Here is a 26,999-nt window from a genome sequence, read left to right as displayed (position 1 = left end):
AATGTACCTGATTAAAATCTGATATGCAAATAAACTCTCCATTCTAAACGATGGTTTGTGGGCTTCACTTAATGATGAAAGGCTGTAAGTACAAATGCTTTTGCTACATCTGGCTATCATTCGCTGCATTATATAACCTGTAGCCTAAATCCAGTTTGTCATAAGGCTGGTATCTATTCCTTGCCAGTGCTGAGAGGCGGACTAATGTGGGGATTTGAGACCTAACGTCTCTCTCAGTGGCAATTTCTCTTAGAACTTCACAACCCCCTGATTACCCCAGTACTAGTGTTATTTAGAGATGGAGTCAGATTGAGGTCACTCTAGCCTTCTTGGGGGGGCTTGGGACCCCTAAATTCTAAACATGTTTTAGCGATTTTCAATTTTATTTGGGAAGCTTTCAAATACATAAAAAAAAAAAAACCCTTTAACCTCCACCTTTAAAGGCACTGCCTATCCAACTGGCACAGCTTTAGACTTTTTACACCCTAGCAAGCGTTTTACACTCAAATAAGCGTTTGCTATAATTTTGGGTGAACCAATGTGGCGGCATTCTCCGCTTAATGACTTCAACCAGTTCAATTCAGCCCACAATTTCTTCAACTTCCCTGACAAAGGAAAATAGACTGCGGAAGTGACGTAACCAGCCGCGCCATCAAAGGAGCGGAAGTGACGCCTCCCAGCACAGGCGTAAGGCAAGATGGAGGCCGAGTGGGCCGAGATCGAACGAGCGAGCCGCGAGAAACGGCGGGAACTGGTGCTGCAGGGGCCCGCGGTGGAGCAGCGGTTGGAACAGGCGGACGGGGTGTTGCCGCAGGTCCTTTTCTCGCTGTCGCTGCTCAATTACCTGGAGGTGTCGCGCTGCCCGAGCCTGCGCGTGCTGCCGGCCGAGCTGGCGCTTCTGCAGCAGCTGCACAGCCTGGTGTTGCGCCGGAACGGCCTGCAGCAGCTTCACCCGGGGCTCGGCGGCCTGTGTTCCCTGCGCCTCCTCGATCTCTCGGGCAACCGGCTGCGGGACTTGCCGGTCGAGCTGGGGGAGCTGAAGGAGCTGGCCACGCTGAACCTCAGCGGAAACAGGCTGCAGGCTTTGCCGCTGGAGCTGCGCCGTTGCGCCAAGCTGGCCCTGCTCAACGTCTCCGGCAACGAGCTCTCCGCTTTCCCCCGCGGCTTTTTCGGGCCCGAGCTCGCCCTTCTTGGAACCGTCGCCGCCTCTGACAACGCCATCGAGGAGCTGGACCCCGACGTCGGCCTCCTACCAGCGCTCAAGGTACGGAGCTCAGTGTGCCCTCGCGGGTGACGGGTCCCTTTCGTTGGCCCGAGGGGCCTCCGGGAATATATGAGTTTAATGTTGTTTGCTTAAGACTGGAAGCACACTTAGCCAGACCAGCCGAGTTTTCGAGGTTAGCACAATTAATATGCATTGTTTGCGTGTATTACACCTGCTGTATGCATACCTCTCATGCGTATTCATTACCAACCTCCTGAAAACCCGACTGACCAGTTGTGCTTTCAGGAGAGGGATCAGAAGGACTGTTTTAGATATATGGGGGTTGAGTACCCCCATCTAACAAAGTGATAAGAAGAAACCAAGGGTGGATAAAGCAGACTTAATGGTACTGCAGGGCATTGGATAACTAGGCTATATTCAGTAGGCTATTTGCATTTCCATTATTTACAATGTATTGTAAGCCACACTGAGCCCGCAAATAGGTGGGAAAATGTAGGATACAAATGCAATAAAATAAATAAAAAAAATAGCTCCCAAGGACCTAACCAGCGCTGTACCGGAAGGATGGTGTGAGCCAGGTATTGGCCACAAGGTAATAAGGTGAAAACAATAAAGGTAGTGTGACTTATACCATAGGCATAAGAGTAGTTATGCTGGTACCAGTGGCTGCAGCTAAGAAATCAACAGGTTGGAGCCAGTAGCTTAATAGTGCCCTATGAGACAACTGCCTCACTAGTTTTGATAACTGAGCTGCTTATGAAGCATTGGTGATAAGACATATTGGATTGAGTGTCAGAATGCTATACTCTTCCATCCAGGATAGTAGAAAATCAAAGCAGATTTTCATAAGGAGTTAAGTCTCTTCTGGAGCTGGTAACTGGGAGTTATCCTTAGTGATGTGAACTTGAATAACTGGGCAGACTGGATTAGTCAGGCCGTATATGTTGTGTTTTGCTGTGTTACTATCCATTATAAATTTTAATCTTTTGGATACTTTCCCCCTCTTTGTTTTAGAATGTTATGTATTTGAATGGGAAGGGCCTTACTGTTACTTCTAAATCTTTGTAAATTAGTAAGCTCTGTTTGAAAAAAAAAAATCTTTCCATTTTAAGTGGGATTTGCGACTGTAACAAACCTACAGATTTCACCCATTCACATGGTTCGAATATTGATGAGCCTAACAACTTTGTTTTTCAGAGCTTGGATATGTCTAATAACAGACTAAGTGAGATGCCTACAGAACTGGCTGACTGCCCCAAATTAAAAGAAATCAACTTTACAGGCAACAAACTGAAAGACAAACGTCTAGAAAAAATGGTGAATGGCTGCCAGACCAAATCAGTACTGGAATACCTGAGGGTTGGTGGCCGAGGAGGTGGCAAAGGAAAGGGTAAATTGGAAAATTCAGAAAAAGAGCACATTAAGGAAAAAGAGAGAAAGAAAAAGAGAGAGAGAAAGCAGAAGAAGGACAGTGGAGATGGAGAAGAGGACGGAGTAGAAGAGGCCAGTAAAATGTTGCTAAGAATTTTGCATGTTTCTGAAAACCCTGCACCCTTGACTGTTAAAGTGACTCCAAACATAAAAGTGCGGCCCTATATTGTGTGTACTGTGGTGAGAGGGATGAATTTAAAACCAGGAAATGCACTGAAGAGGTTTCTAATGGCTCAGGTAATTCAGAGGGTTTTACATCAATCCTTTTGTTGAAATGTTATTTAATATTTAACAACTTTTTCTTATTCCATCCTCAGTGGAATATATAAAAATCAGTGCATGATAACCGTATGCTAGAGAATATTTTTTTTCTTAGAGGGGGTGTGTCTGGGAGGGCAGAGAGTGGATGTTCTGCGCTAATCAGTGCAGCTACAATACCACCCGCTGATTTGAACAGAAATAGCACTTAACTGCCACCCATTTTATAGGCGGTGTCAGTGTAGCACTTTTACCATGAATTTCCAATTCCAACTGAAAAGTGTAGTTGTAATTTTGCAATGCTAGTATTTATTGGTTGTTGTATTTGAACATTAAAATTGACATGAAAAGCCCAATTTATCAAAGATTTTCCTGTAAGTAATCAGTAAACCAAACAATTATGTACATTGAGCTTTTTATTTAACTACTATAGGGGGCATTTTTGAAAAAAAACATCCAAGTCAGAATTGGTAAGTCCTTATAATGTCCAAAAAAGTCTATCTCTCAGCAGTTTTTGAACAGGAAAGACATTTCCTGCTCGAAAATACCTTAGAAGGACATTCTTGTGCTGAAGACAGCCGTCCTGAATGACCATGTTATATACTAAAACATTTAAATTATAAATGAGGGAAATAAAAGCACAGGAATGTTTGGCAGCAATCTTATAAAAATGGCCACACACAAGTCCTTGCAGAATAGAGGAGTAGCCTAATGGTTAGTGCAGTGTACTTGTAATCCAAGGGATACAGGTTCAAATCCCACTGTAACTCTTATTTATTTTATTTATTGCGTTTGTACATTTCATCCATCCAGGAACAGAAAAATGCCTACTGAATGTACACCATTGTAAGTTTCTTATATCTTTAGGTACAGTAAGTATTCTGTACCTGGAGGGAACCCCAGGGGGGGAATAAAAAGTTACAGTGGGCATTGAATCTGTGTCCTTTAGTTTACAGTCCACTGCGCTAACCACTAGGCTACTCCTCTGACCTGCATGCTTCCTTGTTCAGAATGGCTGTAATACCTGCAGGCAGCTGACACAAAGCCTAGTTATCCTTTCCAGTTTCACTTTCAGGGGAGAGGGAGAGAGACATGACCCCTCCTTAATCCTCTAGTGGTTGAGGTCTTAATCCTTCCAGTGGTCAGCTGCTGTCAGAGCACCTTTTTGTAACCTGGATGTGACTGAAACAGGTCTAGATAAAGCGTCCTCATTTTTAGACATGGGTATTTCTTCCTGTTTGAAAATTGGAATGGAGCTTCAGATGTGACACACTCTTGACCCAATAAAACTGGTCTTCAGTGGGAACTCTATATTAAAACAGAAATTGTTGTTTCATTGTAGCATCTGCTAGCTTACTTTTAAAATCAAGTACATCAGAAGCGTGTCTTATTGATTATTGCTGTAAGGTGTAGAATGTTGTAAAACAATTTATGCAGGTTCACTCAAAAGTACAATTTATAAATTTGTAATTAAATGTAAATGGCCTGAAACTTCAAATGCAGCAAATTCAGGCTTGGATCGTACTTAAATAGAAACAAGGTATTGATTATGTTCATTTGGAGGGGTGCAGTTATTTATAAGGTAGTATTAATCATGTGACCTAATCAATCTAGGAAGAGCACCAATAAAAAAAAAAAAAGCTGTGTACTTGACCTCTTTATATAAGAGGTCAAGTACACAGCTCGGTTTTTTTCCCCCTTCATTTGGTGTGCTGAGTTTTGTCCACTAGATGGCAGATAAGGCCTCTATGTTACCACATAGTTTCAGATCTCTAATCATACTGTCAACTGTACCACTTTTTTTCTTGTAAACATGACCATCAGAACAATATCTTTGTTGCAACAGAACTTTTAGTTGTGTTAGTTCTAATCAGTTTTTTTAAAAGCAAAAAATTAGCTTTATCGGGGGAATAAATGGAAATCCAGAAAGAATAAAGGGCTAGGATATGAAACATGGCCTATTTAATGTCTAAAGGCGAGTTTCTCTAGTCCTGAAAGAACCAGTTTCTAACATTAAGCAGTTTGCATTATACCCATGCTTTGAAAAAAAAAATTATATATATATATTAGTAAAAAAAAGGCCCATTTCTGACACAAATGAAACGGGCGCTAGCAAGGTTTTCCTCGGAGTGTGTATGTTTGAGAGAGTGTGTGTGAGAGTGACTGTGTGAGAGAGAGAGAGTGAATGTGCGGTTGTGTGTGTATGTGAGAGAGGGAGTGAGTCTGGGTGCGAGTGTGTGTGTGAGAATGAGTGTGTGCAAGTGCGTAAGTGAGACACAGTGTGAGAGAGAGTGTGTGTGACACAGACTCTCTGTGAGACTGAGTGTAGGAGACCAAGAGAGTGTATGAGTGTGTGACACAGAGAGAGTGAATGTGATACAGTGTGAGAGAGAGACATAGTGAGAGAGAGAGTGTGTGTGACAGAGATCTCCCCCCCCCCCCCCCCCCCCCCGCCCTCTGGTGTCAGGCCCCTCCTCTCTCTCTCTGGTGTCTGAGCATTACTGTGCAGGACGCAAAGCTCTGGCTGTGCTTCAAGGAACTGACCAATCCTATTTAATAGAATGCACCTCCAACATTCTGAAGCCGAGAAACCTCGTGTGGTTGGTCACTTCTGCTTGTGACGAACCCGGAAGTACGTGATGTCAATTCAGGAGATGGATACAGAGAGCAGGAATGCCTCAGCCATGCAGTCAGCTTCAGAATGTTGGAGGTGCGTTTTATTATATATGATGAGTCAGCCCCCCTGTTTTTCCCCTATATCCTTAGTACTTCATCCTCAAGAGTTGAGGTTCTGCTTTTCAGTTTGATACAGCTCTTGGAGAATAGCAGCTAAGGGATGGAATGTGACTTTGTGATCAGGTGATGTAAAATTAACTGGGACGTGTGTAGAGCAACTTAGCATGCCGTGTTCGTATTAAAACAAAAAGAATCTGTCATTTGTTGATGGCACTAGTTTTTCTCTCCTAGACGAAGCTCCATGAAGATATTTGTGAGAAGAGAACAGCAGCAACTATAGCAACACATGACCTTCGTTTGGTCAAAGGGCCCCTGCAATACGATGCCAGGCCTCCAGATGAGTTCAAGGTGAGCTTGAGAGTAATGGCAGGTGGCTTCCATTAGGAAGAGGCCAGCTACAGTGGAGATGTAAGTGGCGCAGAAGGTAGTTATAAATAGGTAAGAATAAGTCTTAATCAGTCCAGAAGGGGTAGTGCTTGCTCTCCCCATCATGAAAAATAGCATTTTCCCAGAAATCTTCACTCCTTATGCTGTATGTCAGGAAACAAGTCATAAGATTCAACCAAGTCCCATCTCGTATAGCTAAACAGTTTCACTGTGAGTTTTTCTGGTGCTCTCTCTCCCTCAGTTACTTCAGGAGCCACCGTAAGAATGCTCACAGGTGATGGATAATTACTCTAGGGCAGTGTACATGATACAACTACTTATAGGCAGTATATTCCTGTCAGATCTTTCACATTTATCATATAATAGAAGGTAGCAATAGGGTGTTGATTCTGTTGCTGGAGTGCATGGTCACACTGTGACACTATCGGCACAGCGTATGCTTGTAATTGGTCTGCGTTGGAAGCAGGCATATTTGTATTTATCATATGCTAATGCAGAATTATGTCTTTGACCCCTGACAAAGGTGTGAGTGCCAAAACTTGGACGAGTCGGGTCATTTTTCTATAAACCTGTTTGTGGCTGGACTTGTTTCCCTTTCCCTGGACTATCTCTGTTTCACTTTGGGAACATGTGCATGTTGCCAGTGAGGGCCAGATGTGGTGGGTGAAACACCTGCTACTGGAGTAGGTGAGCTGGAAGGACTGAGAAGAGGAGGGAGGGAACGGAAAGTGAGAGTGAATTCCTTGGGGGGAGGGAGAGAGGAAAGTGTTATGTGCGTGTAAAGTGGGACTGTGCAAAAGGGAGATCAAATGTTGGGCCCGTCTACATATGTTTGGAAGTTTTCTTCTACTCTATGATATTTTGTGACCTGATTAGCAATGTGGCTGCTCCCAGGAAAATTGCAAAGGAGCACTTAAAACATGCAGACAATTTTTGTTACTTTGTTAAATCTGTAAGCTAAGAATTCTGCTCATCCTGTCACCTTCTGTTTAATGGCTATTTCTTTTCTATCATCCTGTAAAAGATACCATACAAAATAGAAGACATACCGATTTCCAAAATTGGCATCTAAATAATCTTGGCCACAATAATATGCTTTTTTTTATTCCAGTAAAATAAAACATTTATCTAATTGGCCAGACAGAGAAGGCAGCTCGGGTTTGGAATGGGAGAAATAATTTTAAATAGGCCATCTTGTTCTTTTCATTATTTATTAAAATACTAGTAAAAAAAGGCCCGTTTCCGTAACAAATGAAACGGGCGCTAGCATGTGGTTTGGGGTTTTTTTGTTGTTGTTTTTTCCTGTTTGATATTAAGGGATATAAGTGTTTTCAAAAAAGAGCTTTACTATAAAAACATGTTTGTCGGGTTTAGGTAAAAATCCTTACCAGTCACATAGTTTCAAACAACCTTTGGAGAGTGTGTGTTGAGATGGTCTGTGTGAGAGAGAGTCTGTGTGTCACACAGAGAGACAGAGACTGGTTGCCAGCATGTGTGAGAATGAGAGTATGTGGCAGGGTCCCCCCTCCCTCCCAGTTCCCTGGTCTTTATGTCAGTTGCAGGGATTTCCCCCTCCCCCCTCCCCAGGCTTGCAAAGTGTCATGGAGCAGAGTGTGGCTTTGAGGGTGTTTATGGCTGCAGAGATGATAGAGTGATTCAGATAGCAATTGAGTATGCATGTATTTTTGTTTACATTCTGTGGTTTTTTGGGGGGAGGGGTGTTTCTGTTAATGTATGTGTTTGTGGTGCATTATCTGTGCATGTGTGACAGAGTTAGTTTGTGTATGTGTGCAGGTTGTTGGTGGGGTTTTTTTTTAAACTTTTGTTTTTGGGGAGGGGGTTGGGGGATGTGCTGTGCTTGCAAGCTGTTTCTTTATCTGTGGGGTTTGTGTAGGTAGATCTTTGTTTTGGTGAAATGTAAGGGTGTTTGTAGGGGGGTCAGTGTTTGCAGAGTGCTGGATAGATGTTTCTCTTTTTTTTTAAGCTTCTTTGGTGTTGTGCTGAGGCAGCAGTGTTTGTTTACGTGGGCAGAAGGGAGGTTATTTTTGCGATCGTTTTTTTTTTTGGCCTTTTAGGGCTCCTGTAGGTTTTCCTTTGAAAAGAAAAGCAGTGTGAAGCGGAGCTGGAGGCATTCTCAGTGGGATGGCTTCACCACCACGAACTTACGAACCCTTATCGTTCTGCTGTGACTTCATTACCTTTGTCCTCAGAACGTTCAGGGTGCGTTTTATTATAGTAGATGAAATTACTTCAGGAAACTGAGGCTTGTATGGTGTTAAAAAGTAATTCTTCTGTAAGCCAATAAATATCAACCTGGCTTTCTTTGCTCCACACATAGTTTTGATTTCAGTATGACCACATGTGCATAAGAACATAAGAGTAGCCATATACTGGGTCAGACCAGTAGTCCATCTAGCCCAGTATTCTGTTTTCCAAACTGTGGCCAAGCCAGGTCAAAAGTACCTGGCAGAAACCCAAATCCTGGCAACACTCCATACTACAAATCCCAGGGCAAGCACCTACAACTTTCTCATTGACCCTGTAATGGCTTTCCCTTTCCTTGAAAATAGCAAGTCCAGCCTGGTCCAAAGGACTGGTAGAGAGGAAGCAAGTAATTTATCCTGCACGGAAGGACGAAACGGTGATTAAGTCATCAAGTTGATCCTTTGACTAGGCTATCGCAAAAATTCGTCTGCCACCTCAAATCTACATCAAGTCTGAGAGCTTTGCACTTTCTGGGTTCCTGTATAAAAAAAAAAAAAAAAATCTGTTACTTTAACCTTCATATCTGGGTTCTGGCTGTGTTTGAGAAGACTACATAATATTAATGCTTTCTACAACCTGCAAGTGATAGTTTAGCCCTGTATGCAGAGTGACAAGGATCATAATGCCACAGAGTCGGAGGTACAGGCAGTGTTCCGTTACATAGCCTAGAATTTAAAAATTAATGGCTCGTCTCAGGTTGAAACGGTGCTAGTTGATAAGTCTGCAAGCTCTGTGAGCCTGTATGAGATGGGCTGGAAGCAGATAATTTGCAAGCATGTAAATTGGTATAATATTTTGGGTTAGGGATTTATTTCAATTTGGTAAAAGTAAATCTAGCCTTAAACATAAGGACTGAAAAATGTCAGATTTCCAGCCAGGATGGCCACCATGTAAAGTTAAATGCCAGCCGTGTCTCTTAATTTATTTTCAGTGGCATTATCTATTTAAGGAGTGCTGCTGAATATCCAGTGACCACATTAGTAACTATCCATTAATTTAAGCCTACCATTCAGCAGTTTAAATTAAATGGATAATTTGTACTAAGTTGTGCTAGCACATGGTCATAGTGCATCCTAATGGAGGACTTTCATGCACACTAATCCCATTTCTAGCACGGCTGTAAAAATAACCATTTTTCTGTTTGTTTCATTTCGTGCTGTCAGGGCCGGCTTAACCTATGGACCAGTTGAGGCTTTGGCCCAGGTTCCAGAGATAAAGCCGGTAAATCTCTATCTCTTTATGTACCTTTTAAAGGCAGTTTTCTCCTCCTGAATACTGACAGAGTTTCAACAAACGCTACCCGCATCAGCCCCAGCATCTCCTTCTGCTGCGCCCAGGCCCCTCCTTCGATATGACTTCCTGCTTCCATAGGGGAGTGGCAGGGGCTGATGCGGGTAGCGTTAGGTGAAACGCTGTGGGTATTCAGGAGGTGAAAACTGCCTTTAAAGGTAGGTGGGGGGAGGTGCACACTAATGGGAGGGCACCATAGTCCCTTCAGCTGGCCCTGCTTGCTGTGCACTAATGTTAGCATCATTGTGCAGCCATTTAAAAAAAAAAAAATCAAGCAGGAGCCCTTACCACCATCTGTTGAGGAAGCACTAAGGGCTCTCAAGTCAAGTCTGCATTAACCAGCTAGTGCGCTGTAATGTCAGTGCGCCAGCTGGTTAATTCTTCCATACCCATTCCCTGCCCATGCCACGTGCCCTCCTAAAACTAAATAGAGAGTAATTATTACTGTGCACAAACAGTTAAATTACCACAGGACACTTAGCACATCCTGCAGTAAGCATGTTTTTGGCCCACATTAGGGCTTAGCACACCTTAGTAAAAGGGCCCCTTAATGTTCAGCAGTTGAATGGTGACACTAAATGGTTAGCTGCAAGCTTCACTTCTGCCCTCCCCCTTAGTAAACCAGGTGTCAGCTATACACAAACCACAGAATTGGGTTTATATATAAGGTTTTCCTGCAGGAAAATTCTCCCTTCATAGGCCTTATACTCCCACTCATTACAGTTGACATTAAATTGAAAACAGGTGACAAGTTGAAATTTCTCCAGTTGGGAGTTCTGTCTTTTGGTCTCTTTGCATGTGCAGGAAAAAGCTAGAGAGGTGCAATACAATCATCTTTGCTAATTAAGAGTAAGCTCAGATCGCCAGCCAGTACCAGGAAATGTAACAGTAACTTCCTAGTTGAGGTTTGTAATTCAGTCTTAGCACATGGTAGCATTTATTGTTACACATAAGTTATAAGACAGTCTGAGAAATCACTCAGTCTGTTTTTATTTACAGATTTTATCTGAAACTTAAATCCAAGGTCTGGCAGGCTTCTCATTTTCAAACAAACCAGAGACTTTTCAAAGTATACACTCTGTTCTGGCCATGAGTTTGTGTCACAGGTGGCAACAGCATCTGATAAACAAAAGAGGGAAAACCCAGCAGACTCTGAACATGCCTGGCATTCCCGCACAAGTTATTGCTGAAGCGCCTGGCATTGTGTAACTCCTACAGCAAGAGAAAGAAGGCTGGTTAATGTTTAACTAGACATGCGATTGCTAAGCACATTTTATTCTATGTATTTTTCTTAACTAAACATCCTGATGAAATGTTCCAGTAGATCTGTAAAGCTAAATCCATTTCTGGAAAACCTGGTTAAAATGGCATACCCTTGAGGTCACATGGTACCCTAAACACAGAGCCAGCGCAACAGTATTGAACACCCTAGTGAATCACAGCCTTACCCCCTCTCAATTAACTTTTAAACCTCTAACCTGCAACCCCCCCCCCTCCAATATTCTGAAAGTTAAACTCAACATTATCACCCCACACAAGCATCCCATAAAATTGCAGATTGCAGTATGTGCTGATGATTCTTTCTGTGTGGCTGTCAGGACCTGTTGTTTTGCTTTGATTGTCGCTACTCTTAGCTAGCACCCTAGGTAACTGCCTAGTCATGCCTGATTCTTGGATCGTCTCTGCCCAAACACCTTGGCATTCTGACCTGGACTTTTAGCAAATGTGTAGTGAGGTCTAAAACTATGAAAACATGTAATTCCCATGACTACCTTTCACTGTGTAACACAGAAGACCAGCTCTCTAGGCAAGGGATTCTATATACGGCATTTCACACATTGAAGGCACCATACTGATACCCTTCTTTCTGCCTTTTTTTCCCCCCAGATTACCCCTTTGGGTCGAAAGGAGATCAAAGCAAAAGATTTGGTTCGCCAATTGCAGCTAGACGCAGAAGAGCAGAGAAAACAGAAAAAGCGTCCAAATGTTTCCGGGCTGCACAAGTAAGCACATCATCTGAACTCCCTCATTTTCAGCTAACACAAAAAAGTTTATTTCCCTTGAAACACACCATTAAAATGAAGTGGCTGATTATTACCCAGAGATAGTTCTCGAGGGTACGTATTATGATACCCATAGGTCTCAATGGGACAGATGGAGAAAGATGGGGGGGGGGGGAGAAACAAGTAAAATGTGTTGATGGACTGTATTGTTTGATGTGCACTGCATTGGAACCTATAATTGTCCTCCTGGTTTGTAAATGATGGTTGCACTATGTTATATTGACATTGATAAAAAAGTTGAAACATAAAATGAAGGGGCTGTGCCATGCAGCCAAAAACACCAGGGAAAGCCTTTGACTACTGGACATGTATCACATGTGCATCTTGTCTTGGATAGACAGCAAAAAGGTACATAAGTACATAAGTAATGCCATACTGGGAAAAGACCAAGGGTCCATCGAGCCCAGCATCCTGTCCACGACAGCAGCCAATCCAGGCCAAGGGCACCTGGCAAGCTTCCCAAACGTACAAACATTCTATACAATCAAGCCATTGTGACATCACTAATGAGGTTGGCTCTTATTGGTGGAATGAGCCACTATGACATCACAATAGGTTAAATCACTGCTCTATGTAATAAAAGTGAGCCAAGTAGAGGACATAAGTAATGCCACACTGGGAAAAGACCAAGGGTCCATCGAGCCCAGCATCCTGTCCACGACAGCGGCCAATCCAGGCCAAGGGCACCTGGCAAGCTTCCCAAACGTACAAACATTCTATACATGTTATTCCTGGAATTTTGGATTTTTCCAAGTCCGTTTAGTAGCGGTTTATGGACTTGTCCTTTAGGAAACCGTCCAACCCCTTTTTAAACTCTGCTAAGCTAACCGCCTTCACCACTTTCTCCGGCAACGAATTCCTATGTTTGCATAGTATAACATAAAGATGCTGCCACTTACTGTTGTTAATATTTATTTTAAAGCCACCTGTGATAGGTTTCTGATTGATCTGTCTCTTTTTGTAACATCTTATATTTCTTCCTTTCTTTGCATTCTTGCATGCATCTGCTTGTCTGACAAGGATGACCAAATGATAAAGAGGATGGAACGGCTAAAGAGGCTGTGGTTCTTCAGTGGGAGGGACATATGTATGACATACCTATGTTCCCACCCGTAACCGCCGCTCTCAGGACAAATCACTCCTATCTGTACCCTTCTCCACCACCGCTAACTCCAGACTCCGCCCCTTCTGCCTCGCATCACCATATGCCTGGAATAGACTTCCTGAGCCCATACGCCATGCGCCCTCCCTGCCCATTTTCAAGTCCTTACTCAAAGCCCATCTCTTCTCCCTTGCTTTTGGCGCCTAACCACCTTCCCCATTCATGATACCTACACTGATTACATAGTTTGTTACCTTTAGATTGTAAGCCCTCTTGAGCAGGGACTGTCCTTCCCCATGTTTAAACTTGTACAGCGCTGCGTAACCCTGGCAGCGCTATAGAAATGCTAAGTAGTAGTAGGACAGACAGCTGAGGGGAAACGTGATCCTTGTTTACTGTTTCCAAAAGTACAAGGACTAGGGAGCATGCAATGAAAGTTAATTAGTACAGTTAGAATAAATCATGGACAGTATTTTTTCACTAAATATATAGTTAAGCTCTCAAATTACTGTATTTTCACACATATAAGCTGCAGCTTATACTCCTTTTTACATTTTGACTAGAGGCATCACAGCTAATACAAGGGTGCGACTAATATGTGTTCCTGTGTATATAGATATGCAGTGGAGTGTGCAATGTGAATTTAATCAGGGGAGGAGCGTTCCAGGCACAGGCACACACAGGTTTTGCAGCTGTGTTCATGCTCGGAAAAAAGTGGGAAGTATCAGCGCCTGTTCTGCTCCTAAATCTATGTGGTTTAATTTTCAGTTTTGTTTGGACACATGCACGTATTTGTTGTTTACTATCTGCGTTTAAAACTTAACAAATTGTAGCCATCTACGCACGTTAACTTCCTTGCTTGAGCGTTCAGTGCACATTGTGCGTGCACACCCAAGCATCTAATACATAGGTGGAGCTTATGCAGAGGCACATTTAAGCAAAGGTAGAAAATCTGCAGCTTATAGTAGGGTGCAGCTTATATACGTGAAATTACGGCAGTTGCCAGAGAATGTGGTAAAATTGGTTAGCATAACAAGGTTTTTAAAAAGTGTGAACAAGTTCCTAAAAGGAAAGTTCATACAGTTCTTAATATGGATTTTGGAAAATCCATTTCTCATCTACTTTACTCTTTTTTTTTTTTTTTTTTTTTTTAAATTAAATTGCCAGGTACTTGTGACCCAGATTGGTCACTGTTGTGATCTAGGCTTCATGGATCTTTGATCTGTCCCAGTACAGCAATGCTTATGTACTTATGTTCATCTCTAATTGCTCTGTCTCTTTTTTTTCCTTATGTTGCAGGTATCTTCAGTTGCTAGATGGGAAGGAATGTTACCCATGCCTCATAGATGAGGATAATGATGTCATCTCATTTCCACCAATCACGAACAGTGAGAAGACAAAGGTAGTAAATATGAACCTCCCACATGTCTGACTTAGCTGATCTAGTCCTTCATGGATTTGCAGTTCTGGTATCATTAAAAAAAAAAAATGAAGGTTTGAGTATAAATCCTTGGGAATAAAACTAGGACCAGATCTGATTGAAAAGTAAGGCTGTTAACAATAAATAAGGTGGGAAAACGTGGGATACAAATGCAATAAATAAATACTACAACACTGGACCTGATCATGATGTGTATAAATTTGTGGGAAATGCTCTTTTTTGGGTCACACACATTTTTAGTTTCCTTCCAGATGTGGGATATTTGATGCCTTTGTATGAGGCTGACAATCCTTTCGCTTCTGTAGTTAAGGGAAACATTTCTGAGAACTAGGGGGGTGGGGAGAAGGAATATAAATCAGCTTGTCTTTAAACTAGCTGTCATCCACTAAAAATTCAACAGAAGAATTTTGTAGCTGATATCAAAGCCCATTCTCCCTATTCTGAGACCAGCACTCCTTCCCCCAACCAGACCTGACCAAAACATTCTCTCTCCACTTGATCTTAGCACAGTTTCCACTGGGTCCCTCAGTTATGGAGTGTCCTAAACACTGTGTGGCCTGAACTTCCTACTCCATTGTGTTCTGGCCACCCTCTCCAGCCCCCTAGTCAGTGGATGCAATAGCCTGGTCCTACTTTTTGCTCATACATGTATAGTGACTGCTTTCACTAGTGGCATCTGTCCAAGAATATTGCATACGTGTGCATTATATGTTACTTCATTACTTGATGTTAATACTCCTGTCTGCCTGTCTACAAAACTTGCTGAAACCTGGTTATATTCCTTCTTTCTAATTGTGAAACATTCTTCTCAGATAAGAAAAACAACTTCAGCTCTATTTCTGGAAGTGACAAGTTCCACCAGTTTGCAGATTTGCAAAGATGTTATGGATGCCCTCATTTTGGTAAGTAAGGATCTTTAAAGAAAAAAGCAGTAGTAATTAAAATAAAATACATTTTTTCCTAGGGAAAGAGGTTACTGGTTTTGGGAGTCCTTTATCCACATTGTTGAGGTCTCACTCTGTGATGAATACCTCCGTAATGGTCTGAGTTGTACTGAAGATGACTGGCTACTCTGGATTTCTGATAATTTTATGAGATTTTTTTTTTCACCTTAAGTCATAAGTTTGTGCTAGCAATTCAAATCCTCAGGGCAGATTGTTAAAATAAAAGCCGAGTGAGGTGTGGCAGTGACACAGTAACGAGAGACCATATAAAATCTGAGGAAATATCTATATGTATTCTTTTCTCCCTTAGAAAATGGCAGAGCTCAACAAATTCACTTTAGAGAATAAGGAAGAAGAATCCATCTCCGACTCTGAAGCAGATGCTGTTGTGGGGCTTTCGGTGCCCACAGGACACCAAAATGCAGAGAGAGAAGGAAGTCTTCATTTAACCTTAGAACAGGTCCGAGTCGTGGACATGGAGGGGTGCTTAAAAGTGGTATATCCTTCCAAAACTGACCTTAATATGGACAATTCATATGTAACTGTCATACGTTAGCAGAAACAGAGCTGTCAGAATTGCTTCTTGCAAACCAGGCTCTTGTGATGATGGGTTTTGCACTTTTGTTATACCAGGGCATTTCTATTGTTTACTCTAACAGTATAACCTATTTTTAAAAGATGTATATGCCTTTTATTTTGTTCAATTATTGATTCAAACTAGGGTAAGCTTTATTTAAATCCATGAGTTTAAACAAATTATATTAATGCCCCTCTGTATCTTGAAATGGTTGTTATGAGTTCTCTTTTGATCTTCATAGAAAACTGTAAAAAATGCTGTAATTTCAATTTATGCTTATTAAGTTGTACATTGCTGCCCGTGTATGTGCACAATACAGGACACATGTTGGCATGGTAACACTAGTAGATATCATGACTCAGCCTCCACTTATGTCTCCCATCCATGACTAGAAGAAACAAGAGACTTAGTGATTATGTGGTTCCATAACTATTCCATGACTTTGGACACTGGCCAGAAACTTGTAGTGTCATATTTCTGAGAATCATAGTTAATTGCTTAGGAGCAGGTTTCATGTTGGGTTTTCATTGTAGAGTCTATGAAAGGAGAAGCCAGAGGAATTATGTCTGTTTTTGTAAGTGGATACACAAGGTATTAGCACTAGAGAATGACACAGGGACAATGTTTGTCCCCACCCCGCTCTGTCCTTATGTGCAGAAGCCTCAAACTGATGATTTTATATTTAAATCTTTTTATTAAAGTATAAAAAGGAACTATGTGCTGTGCAACTATTGTGTATAAATTACAAATAGAAAAAATATAATAACAGTGAGTAGCTATAATAAACCTCCTCACCAACACCCTCGACCCTTCCAACCCCAGCAATAGCTGATTTCTACTACCACAAGGAATTGTATTCCGCTCTGTTAAAATGTCCAGGGGTACAGAATACAACCCGTTCTGTATGCCCTGTGAAGCACTGTTATGAATTATCTTTAAATATGTGGATGAATAAGAAGTTATCAACAATATCAGGATTCAGTCTATCTCTCCTGTCTTCCACAGTCCTTCCTGTAATAGAAGATGTGCAGGTAGCAGAATGTACAGGATCTCCCCCCACACACATACGCCAAGTTTGTTAGTTGTGGCGAGCATGTTTGCTTGGTTTTCAAAAAAAAATCAAAATATTATTGTCTGTATCACTCAAACATAAAAGTCCAGTTCATTAACAGGCTTCAATGTAGAAAATGACACAGGGACAAAGTTTGTCCCCAGCCTGTTCATGTCCCCCATCTCTGCGGTTACTGTGGGTCCATGTCCATGTGTCATTCTCCAATTAGCACTGCAGACTGAGCCAGTAGATGACTGGCAGAGCTCATGTCAAAAAAAAAAAAGGGGGGGGGGGCTGGTGGAGAAAAGTGCGCTAACCTTCACGCACCATTTACTTGGCTTTAATGTACAATTTTGTGAAAGCTTTCTGCAAAGCCTAGCACATTTCACTGGCTATTCAGCACCGATGCAGAGAAGTGTACAGAAGCTCTAAAGGCTGAACACAATGCCAGAGCTTTACAGCCAGTTCTGAAGAGGTGTAAAAAGGCTAGCTCAGAACTTCTTTGATAACATTAATGAGGATTTCCTGCCCGTTTCTTCCCTTTACTGTGAGTACAATGTTCTGCAGCTTTTGTACAGCATGGGGAAAGTCTGCTGGTACAAAGAGCATAAGTGCTGACTGGGAGGAAGCCATGGGCCTATGCTCAAACAAAAAATATATTACTATTCCAGTACATGCAGCTCAGCTGTCATACTGTGCAGATATAATTGGTATTGCAGAAACTTTATGCTCGTGAAAACATTCCAGCACCCACATAGATATATGCATATATAACTTCAGGTCAGTAGCGTAGCCAGACAGCCAGTTTTGGATGGGCCTGAGCCCAAAGTGGGTGGGCACAACATTTTCTCTGCCCCCCCCCCCTACCCCCCCCCCCCCCCCCACACCTCAAAATATAAATTACATTTTCTCAAAGGTGGCCAGAATTCCCTTTTACCAAGCTTGGCAGGCAGCAGCTTTATTCCTAAGCCACTGATGCCAGCACCCCACGCACGTAGAGTTGTCAGTGGCTCAAGGATGCTGTCGTGGACTACAAGGCTTGGGAGAAGGGAGTTCTGACTGTCGTTGGATGAATTCCACAACTGGGGATACCCACCAGCTATACAACAAGGGTCAGGATCGAGGTTAGCCGTGCTAGAGCACACGTCAAAAAATAAAGAGCTCTGCCTTTCCTGAACCCCTCTCCTCTCTGCCTCCCCTCTAATTTCCCCACCTGCCATTACAGGAGTGCACATTAAGTGGCAACAATATCAAAATGCTTACTAACCAACTCACTATGAATCAATTTATTGCATCAACATCTGTAATTTCTGTTTAATTTTTAAAGACAAGGCATCATATATGGCTCTAAAATAAATTACTGGATCTCCTATAGCACATACAGTGGGGGAAATAAGTATTTGATCCCTTGCTGATTTTGTAAGTTTGCCCACTGACAAAGACATGAGCAGCCCATAATTGAAGGGTAGGTTATTGGTAACAGTGAGAGATAGCACATCACAAATTAAATCCGGAAAATCACATTTTGGAAAGTATATGAATTTATTTGCATTCTGCAGAGGGAAATAAGTATTTGATCCCCCACCAACCAGTAAGAGATCTGGCCCCTACAGACCAGGTAGATGCTCCAAATCAACTCGTTACCTGCATGACAGACAGCTGTCGGCAATGGTCACCTGTATGAAAGACACCTGTCCACAGACTCAGTGAATCAGTCAGACTCTAACCTCTACAAAATGGCCAAGAGCAAGGAGCTGTCTAAGGATGTCAGGGACAAGATCATACACCTGCACAAGGCTGGAATGGGCTACAAAACCATCAGTAAGACTGGGCGAGAAGGAGACAACTGTTGGTGCCATAGTAAGAAAATGGAAGAAGTACAAAATGACTGTCAATCGACAAAGATCTGGGGCTCCACGCAAAATCTCACCTCGTGGGGTATCCTTGATCATGAGGAAGGTTAGAAATCAGCCTACAACTACAAGGGGGGAACTTGTCAATGATCTCAAGGCAGCTGGGACCACTGTCACCACGAAAACCATTGGTAACACATTACGACATAACGGATTGCAATCCTGCAGTGCCCGCAAGGTCCCCCTGCTCCGGAAGGCACATGTGACGGCCCGTCTGAAGTTTGCCAGTGAACACCTGGATGATGCCGAGAGTGATTGGGAGAAGGTGCTGTGGTCAGATGAGACAAAAATTGAGCTCTTTGGCATGAACTCAACTCGCCGTGTTTGGAGGAAGAGAAATGCTGCCTATGACCCAAAGAACACCGTCCCCACTGTCAAGCATGGAGGTGGAAACGTTATGTTTTGGGGGTGTTTCTCTGCTAAGGGCACAGGACTACTTCACCGCATCAATGGGAGAATGGATGGGGCCATGTACCGTACAATTCTGAGTGACAACCTCCTTCCCTCCGCCAGGGCCTTAAAAATGGGTCGTGGCTGGGTCTTCCAGCACGACAATGACCCAAAACATACAGCCAAGGCAACAAAGGAGTGGCTCAGGAAGAAGCACATTAGGGTCATGGAGTGGCCTAGCCAGTCACCAGACCTTAATCCCATTGAAAACTTATGGAGGGAGCTGAAGCTGCGAGTTGCCAAGCGACAGCCCAGAACTCTTAATGATTTAGAGATGATCTGCAAAGAGGAGTGGACCAAAATTCCTCCTGACATGTGTGCAAACCTCATCATCAACTACAGAAGACGTCTGACCGCTGTGCTTGCCAACAAGGGTTTTGCCACCAAGTATTAGGTCTTGTTTGCCAGAGGGATCAAATACTTATTTCCCTCTGCAGAATGCAAATAAATTCATATACTTTCCAAAATGTGATTTTCCGGATTTAATTTGTGATGTGCTATCTCTCACTGTTACCAATAACCTACCCTTCAATTATGGGCTGCTCATGTCTTTGTCAGTGGGCAAACTTACAAAATCAGCAAGGGATCAAATACTTATTTCCCCCACTGTAGCTATTCTATTGCATCCAATGTTTTATTTTATCTTTTACATAAAAATGCACTTCTGCAACAAACTTAAAAAAAAAAAAAAAAACAGTGACCAGTTCACGTACCTGAGAGCGCAGATTACAGCACTGTAGAAACTTGATCAACACACTGACGGACCCTCACCAAATACAGAACAAGGGGTCACAAATTAGAAATAAAAATATTTAGACAAAAATTGAGCTGGGAACCCCAAGAAGATACATTTAGCACGTTCTACAATACTGGAGAACGAAAAACAGAAATGCATTTCCTTTTGTAATGAACACAATACAAAGACATTTCCCGAAGCTAACATATTCCTTTAAAAGCATTCAAAATAAAAAAAATTCTTTTTTCTGCCTTTGTAGTCTAGGCATGTTCTTTTTCCATCATGTTGCTTCTGATTTCTCTTTTCTGTCTTCCATCTGCTAATTCTCCTTCGACTGCTGTTCATTTGTCATTTCTCCTCTCTCCTGTCTATTCCCTCACTACACCTGCCTTTAACACATTGATCGTTCCTTTTTAGCTGTTTCCTCTTTTTTTTTTTCTTCTTTGCTGTCTGTCAACTCAGATTTCATCCTCTTATCAGCCTTCTTTTTTTACTTTTCAGGCATCTATCAAATTTCCATCTTCTCTCACCCAGTAGTTCTCCCATTACCCATCTCAAACCTTCCCCAGCCCTCAATTCTCTTTCATCTTTAATCCTCATTCTCCGAGGACAAGCAGGCTGCTTGTTCTCACTGATGGGTGACGTCCACGGCAGCCCCTCCAATCGGAAACTTCACTAGCAAAGTCCTTTGCTAGCCCTCGCGCGCCCGCGCGCACCGCGCATGCGCGGCCGTCTTCCCGCCCGAAACCGGCTCGAGCCGGCCAGTCTTCTTTTGTCCGCACTCGGTACGGTCGTGTTTTCGCCGTGTCGAGCCCCGGAAAGTCGACCTCGCGCGTCCAATTTGTTTTGAACGTGTTTTTTTCCTTCGGGAAAGCTTTGTCCTAGTCGGGAAGTGCTCCGGAAACCCCCCGCCGGGTTTCGTGTAAATCCTCCCCGTACTTCCAGCTTTTTTGCCCCGGTAAGTTTTCTTTCGTCGTCGGGGTAGGCCTCTTTTCGGCCTCGGTCGAGATTTTTTCTCCCTCTAAATTTGGTGCTTCAAATTTCGCCATTTCGGCTTTTGATTTCGCCGGCGTGATTTTTCCGCCCATGACATCGAAGCCTTCCAGCGGCTTCAAGAAGTGCACCCAGTGCGCCCGGGTTATCTCGCTCACTGATCGACACTCGTCGTGTCTTCAGTGTCTGGGGGCCGAGCACCATCTTCCTCGGCCGCCCCTGCATCGAGGCATCGGGCCTCTGCATCGGCGCCGAGACATCGGATAGCTGCATCGACGTCGGTGGTACCAGGACCTCGTCTGCTGATGTCGTCGGACGGTGGTGCATCGGGTGGAGTGCAGGTGAGGGCTGTCCATTCCCCTGCTGGTGGCGGTGAGCCCTCGGGTGGGTCTCCGCCTACCCTGAGGGCTCCTGCGGTACAGCCCCCCCGAGATCGACCTTCTTCATTTTCGGCCCCGAGGAAGCGACGGATGGATTCGACGTCCTCCTCGTCGGTGCCGGGGAGCTCCGGTGACATGCTTCGGAAGAAATCGAAGAAGCATCGACACCGGTCTCCTCCCCGTGTCGGCACCGAGAGCTCTGGGTCGCCGAGGGATTCGGCACCCAGCAGGCATCGGCACCGAGAGGACCGCTCACCCTCTGTTCAGGAGGTGTCGATGCGCTCCGCTCTGGACAGCCCGGAACAGCCTCCACGCCCGGAACAGGTACTGACGTCGACGCCTGCATCGACCTCTCAGCCTTTCTCTGCAGCCGCTCTAAACGAGAGCCTCCGGGCCGTTCTCCCAGAGATTCTAGGAGAGCTGTTGCGCCCTACCCCTCCGGTACCGGCGGTGCTTGCGCCACCGGTACCGTCGAGCGTGGCGCCGGCTGGCCCATCGCCCAGGTTGAGGTCCCCGACGTCGGTACCGCGTGCGGTACCGACCGCGGCCACCTCCCAGGAAGGCTCCCCGACTACGTCGGCGGAGGGAGCTTCGCCGATGCGGGCGAGGGAGTCTACCTCTCGACGCCCCCATCGTGGACGGGGTTCCACGGAGTCGAGCAGGGCGAGGTTGCAGACACAGGTCCGTGAACTTGTGTCTGACACCGAGGGTGAGGCCTCGTGGGAGGAAGAGGAAGATCCCAGATATTTCTCTGACGAGGAGTCTGAGGGTCTTCCGTCTGATCCCACTCCCTCTCCTGAGAGACAGCTTTCTCCTCCCGAGAGTCTGTCTTTTGCCTCCTTTGTCCGGGAGATGTCTACGGCCATCCCCTTCCCGGTGGTTGTGGAGGACGAGCCCAGGGCTGAAATGTTTGAGCTCCTGGACTATCCTTCTCCACCTAAGGAAGCGTCCACTGTTCCCTTGCACCATGTCCTGAAGAAGACATTGCTTGCGAACTGGACCAAGCCATTAACTAATCCCCACATTCCCAAGAAGATCGAGTCCCAGTACCGGATCCATGGGGACCCAGAGCTGATGCGCACTCAGTTGCCTCATGACTCTGGAGTTGTGGATTTGGCCCTAAAGAAGGCTAAGAGTTCTAGGGAACATGCTTCGGCGCCCCCGGGCAAGGACGCTAGAACCTTAGACTCCTTTGGGAGGAAGGCCTACCATTCCTCTATGCTCGTGTCCAAGATCCAGTCTTACCAGCTCTACACGAGCATACACATGCGGAATAATGTGCGGCAGTTGGCGGGCTTGGTTGATGCTCTTCCCCCTGAGCAAGCCAAGCCTTTTCAGGAGGTGGTCAGGCAGCTGAAGGCGTGCAGAAAATTCCTGGCCAGAGGAGTTTATGACACTTTTGATGTTGCGTCCAGGGCCGCTGCTCAAGGTGTGGTGATGCGCAGGCTCTCATGGCTGCGTGCCGCCGACCTGGAGAATAGAATCCAGCAGCGGATTACGGACTTGCCTTGCCGTGCGGATAACATTTTTGGCGAAAAAGTCGAGCAGGTGGTAGAGTCTCTCCACCAGCGGGACACCGCATTCGACAAGTTCGCCCGCCGGCAGCCTTCAGCTTCTACCTCTACAGGTAGACGATTTTTCGGGGGAAGGAAGACTGTTCCCTATACTTCTGGCAAGCGTAGGTACAATCCTCCTTCCCGACAGCCTGCGGCCCAGGCTAAGCCCCAGCGCGCTCGCTCTCGTCAGCAGCGTGCGAATCAGCAAGGCCCCGCGGCTCCCCAGCAAAAGCAAGGGGCGAGCTTTTGACTGGCTCCAGCAGAGCATAGCCGACATCCAAGTGTCAGTGCCGGGCGACCTGCCGGTCGGAGGGAGGTTGAAAGCTTTTCACCAAAGGTGGCCTCTTATAACCTCCGATCAGTGGGTTCTCCAAATAGTCCGGCAAGGATACACCCTCAATTTGGCCTCTCAACCTCCAAATTGTCCACCGGGAGCTCAGTCCTACAGCTTCCAGCACAAGCAGGTACTTGCAGAGGAACTCTCCGCCCTTCTCAACGCCAATGCGGTCGAGCCCGTGCCATCCGGGCAAGAAGGGCTGGGGTTCTATTCCAGGTACTTCCTTGTGGAAAAGAAACAGGGGGGATGCGTCCCATCCTAGACCTAAGGGCCCTGAACAAATATCTCGTAAAGAAAAGTTCAGGATGCTTTCCCTGGGCACCCTTCTCCCCATGATTCAGCAAAACGATTGGCTATGCTCTCTGGACTTGAAGGATGCCTACACACACATCCCGATACTGCCAGCTCACAGACAGTATCTGCGATTTCAGCTGGGCGCACGCCACTTCCAGTACTGTGTGCTACCCTTTGGGCTCGCCTCTGCGCCCAGGGTGTTCACAAAGTGCCTAGCTGTGGTAGCAGCGGCGCTTCGCAGGCTGGGGGTGCACGTGTTCCCATATCTCGACGATTGGCTGGTGAAGAACACATCCGAGGCAGGAGCCCTGCAGTCCATGCAGATGACTATTCGCCTCCTGGAGCTACTGGGGTTTGTGATAAATTACCCAAAGTCCCATCTTCTCCCAGTGCAGAAACTCGAATTCATCGGAGCCCTGCTGGATTCTCGGACGGCTCGCGCCTATCTCCCAGAGGCGAGGGCCAACAACTTGTTGTCCCTCGTCTCGCGGGTGCGAGCGTCCCAGCAGATCACAGCTCGGCAGATGTTGAGATTGCTGGGCCACATGGCTTCCACAGTTCATGTGACTCCCATGGCCCGCCTTCACATGAGATCTGCTCAATGGACCCTAGCCTCCCAGTGGTATCAGGCCGCCGGGGGTCTAGAGGACGTGATCCACCTGTCCACGAGTTTTCTCGAATCCCTGTATTGGTGGACGATTTGCTCCAATTTGACTCTGGGACGTCCCTTCCAAATTCCTCAGCCTCAAAAAGTGCTGACCACGGATGCGTCTCTCCTGGGATGGGGAGCTCATGTCGATGGGCTTCACACCCAAGGAAGGTGGTCCCTCCAAGAAAGCGATCTACAGATCAATCTTCTGGAGTTGCGAGCGATCTGGAACGCTCTGAAGGCTTTCAGAGATCGGCTGTCCCACCAAATTATCCAAATTCAGACAGACAATCAGGTTGCCATGTACTATGTCAACAAGCAGGGGGGCACCGGATCTCGCCCCCTGTGTCAGGAAGCCGTCAGCATGTGGCTCTGGGCTCGCCGTCAAGGCATGGTGCTCCAAGCCACATATCTGGCAGGCGTAAACAACAGTCTGGCCGACAGGTTGAGCAGGATTATGCAACCTCACGAGTGGTCGCTCAATTCCCGTGTGGTGCGACAGATCTTCCAGGCGTGGGGCACCCCCCTGGTGGATCTCTTCGCATCTCAAGTGAACCACAAGGTCCCTCAGTTCTGTTCCAGGCTTCAGGCCCACGGCAGACTGGCGTCGGATGCCTTCCTCCTGGATTGGGGGGAAGGTCTGCTGTATGCTTATCCTCCCATTCCTCTGGTGGGGAAGACTTTGTTGAAACTCAAGCAAGACCGAGGCACCATGATTCTGATTGCTCCCTTTTGGCCGCGTCAGATCTGGTTCCCTCTTCTTCTGGAGTTATCCTCCGAAGAACCGTGGAGATTGGAGTGTTTTCCGACCCTCATCACGCAGGACGAAGGGGCTCTGCTGCATCCCAACCTCCAGTCCCTGGCTCTCACGGCCTGGATGTTGAGGGCGTAGACTTTGCCTCTTTGGGTCTGCCAGAGGGTGTCTCCCGCATCTTGCTTGCTTCCAGGAAAGACTCCACTAAGAGAAGTTACTTCTTTCATTGGAGGAGGTTTGCCGTCTGGTGTGACAGCAAGGCCCTAGATCCTCGCTCTTGTCCTACACAGACCCTGCTTGAATACCTTCTCCACTTGTCTGAGTCTGGTCTGAAGACCAACTCCGTAAGGGTTCACCTTAGTGCAATCAGTGCATACCATTACCAAGTGGAAGGTAAGCCGATCTCAGGACAGCCTTTAGTTGTTCGCTTCATGAGAGGTTTGCTTTTGTCAAAGCCCCCTGTCAAGCCTCCTACAGTGTCATGGGATCTCAATGTCGTTCTCACCCAGCTGATGAAACCTCCTTTCGAGCCACTGAATTCCTGCCATCCGAAGTACTTGACCTGGAAGGTCATTTTCTTGGTGGCAGTTACCTCGGCTCGTAGAGTCAGTGAGCTTCAGGCCCTGGTAGCCCAGGCCCCTTACACCAAATTTCATCACAACAGAGTAGTCCTCCGCACTCACCCTAAGTTTCTGCCAAAGGTTGTGTCGGAGTTCCATCTGAACCAGTCAATTGTCTTGCCAACATTCTTTCCCCGTCCTCATTCCTGCCCTGCTGAACGTCAGCTGCACACATTGGACTGCAAGAGAGCATTGGCCTTCTATCTGGAGCGGACACAGCCCCACAGACAGTCCGCCCAATTGTTTGTTTCTTTTGATCCCAACAAGAGGGGAGTGGCTGTAGGGAAACGCACCATATCCAATTGGCTAGCAGATTGCATTTCCTTCACTTACGCCCAGGCTGGGCTGGCTCTTGAGGGTCATGTCACGGCTCATAATGTTAGAGCCATGGCAGCGTCGGTAGCCCACTTGAAGTCAGCCACCATGGAGGAAATTTGCAAAGCTGCGACGTGGTCATCTGTCCACACATTCACATCTCATTACTGCCTGCAGCAGGATACCCGACGTGACAGTCGGTTCGGGCAGTCAGTTCTTCAGAACCTGTTTGGGCTTTAGGATCCAACTCCACCCCCCGAGGGCCCTGTTTGTTCTGTTCCAGGCTACACTCTCAGTTAGTTGGTAAATTTTTTAGGTCATCTCAGTTATGTCCTCGCCGTTGCGAGGCCCCATTGACCATTGTTGTTGTTTTGAGTGAGCCTGGGGGCTAGGGATACCCCATCAGTGAGAACAAGCAGCCTGCTTGTCCTCGGAGAAAGCGAATGCTACATACCTGTAGAAGGTATTCTCCGAGGACAGCAGGCTGATTGTTCTCACAAACCCGCCCGCCTCCCCTTTGGAGTTGTGTCTTCCCTTGAAGTGTATTGTCTTGCTACATACTGGACTGGCCGGCTCGAGCCGGTTTCGGGCGGGAAGACGGCCGCGCATGCGCGGTGCGCGCGGGCGCGCGAGGGCTAGCAAAGGACTTTGCTAGTGAAGTTTCCGATTGGAGGGGCTGCCGTGGACGTCACCCATCAGTGAGAACAATCAGCCTGCTGTCCTCGGAGAATACCTTCTACAGGTATGTAGCATTCGCTTTACCATGTTTCTACTCTGTAATCACTATCCTCTCGTTCATTTCCTTGCCACCTCCTTCTGGCCTCTCCCACACGATTCCACCATCCCCTCCACCCTCTAACTGTTCCCTCTATCTCCCTATCTCTTGTAGCCTGACATCTCCCTGTCCCTTCTCTGTTCCCTTCTGCTTGCACCCCCATTTCTCCAGCACTTCTCCCTCACTCCCATTGTCCAGCATCTCTCCATCACTCCCTTCTGCTCTTGGATCCAACATCTCCCTCTTTCTCTCCTCTCCCTTTCTCTCATTTTCCTCCATTTGTCCACCATCTCTTTCCCTCCCTTGTGCCCAAAATATCTCTTCCCTCTAACCAATGCTGCATTTTTCCCTTCCTCCTGTCCACTACCTTGGCCAACATTTCTCCTCTCTCCCTGTGCACTATCTCTTCCTCCCCTCCACCCTTATGTCTAACATTTCTCCCTCTCACCCTCCATGC

General features: G+C 45.7%; 1 protein-coding gene across 2 annotated transcripts in view; it reads left to right on the top strand.

Moving 5' to 3' along the window:
- The first annotated feature begins 692 nt into the window (after positions 1 to 692).
- Positions 693 to 26,999, top strand: part of LRRC47 (leucine rich repeat containing 47) — a 39,293-nt gene continuing 12,986 nt past the window's right edge. Inside the window, exons 1-8 of one of the 2 annotated variants that reach the window (XR_003939940.1) lie at positions 693 to 1,264; positions 2,423 to 2,893; positions 5,882 to 5,998; positions 11,480 to 11,595; positions 14,057 to 14,159; positions 15,011 to 15,100; positions 15,453 to 15,765; positions 25,068 to 25,074. Coding sequence is in view for 1 of the 2 variants with exons in the window: in XM_030186284.1 (XP_030042144.1) it covers positions 698 to 1,264; positions 2,423 to 2,893; positions 5,882 to 5,998; positions 11,480 to 11,595; positions 14,057 to 14,159; positions 15,011 to 15,100; positions 15,453 to 15,698 (1,710 nt within the window). In the remaining variant the exon portion in view is untranslated. Of the gene's footprint in view, positions 1,265 to 2,422; positions 2,894 to 5,881; positions 5,999 to 11,479; positions 11,596 to 14,056; positions 14,160 to 15,010; positions 15,101 to 15,452; positions 16,059 to 25,067; positions 25,075 to 26,999 lie in introns of those variants that run through there. The other variant, XM_030186284.1, reaches the window with a different exon arrangement.

This window comes from Microcaecilia unicolor, chromosome 13 (assembly GCF_901765095.1).
Source record: "Microcaecilia unicolor chromosome 13, aMicUni1.1, whole genome shotgun sequence".
NCBI lineage: Eukaryota > Metazoa > Chordata > Amphibia > Gymnophiona > Siphonopidae > Microcaecilia > Microcaecilia unicolor.
Note: the sequence above shows the minus strand (reverse complement) of the source record. Positions and strands in the feature narration are given on the sequence as shown.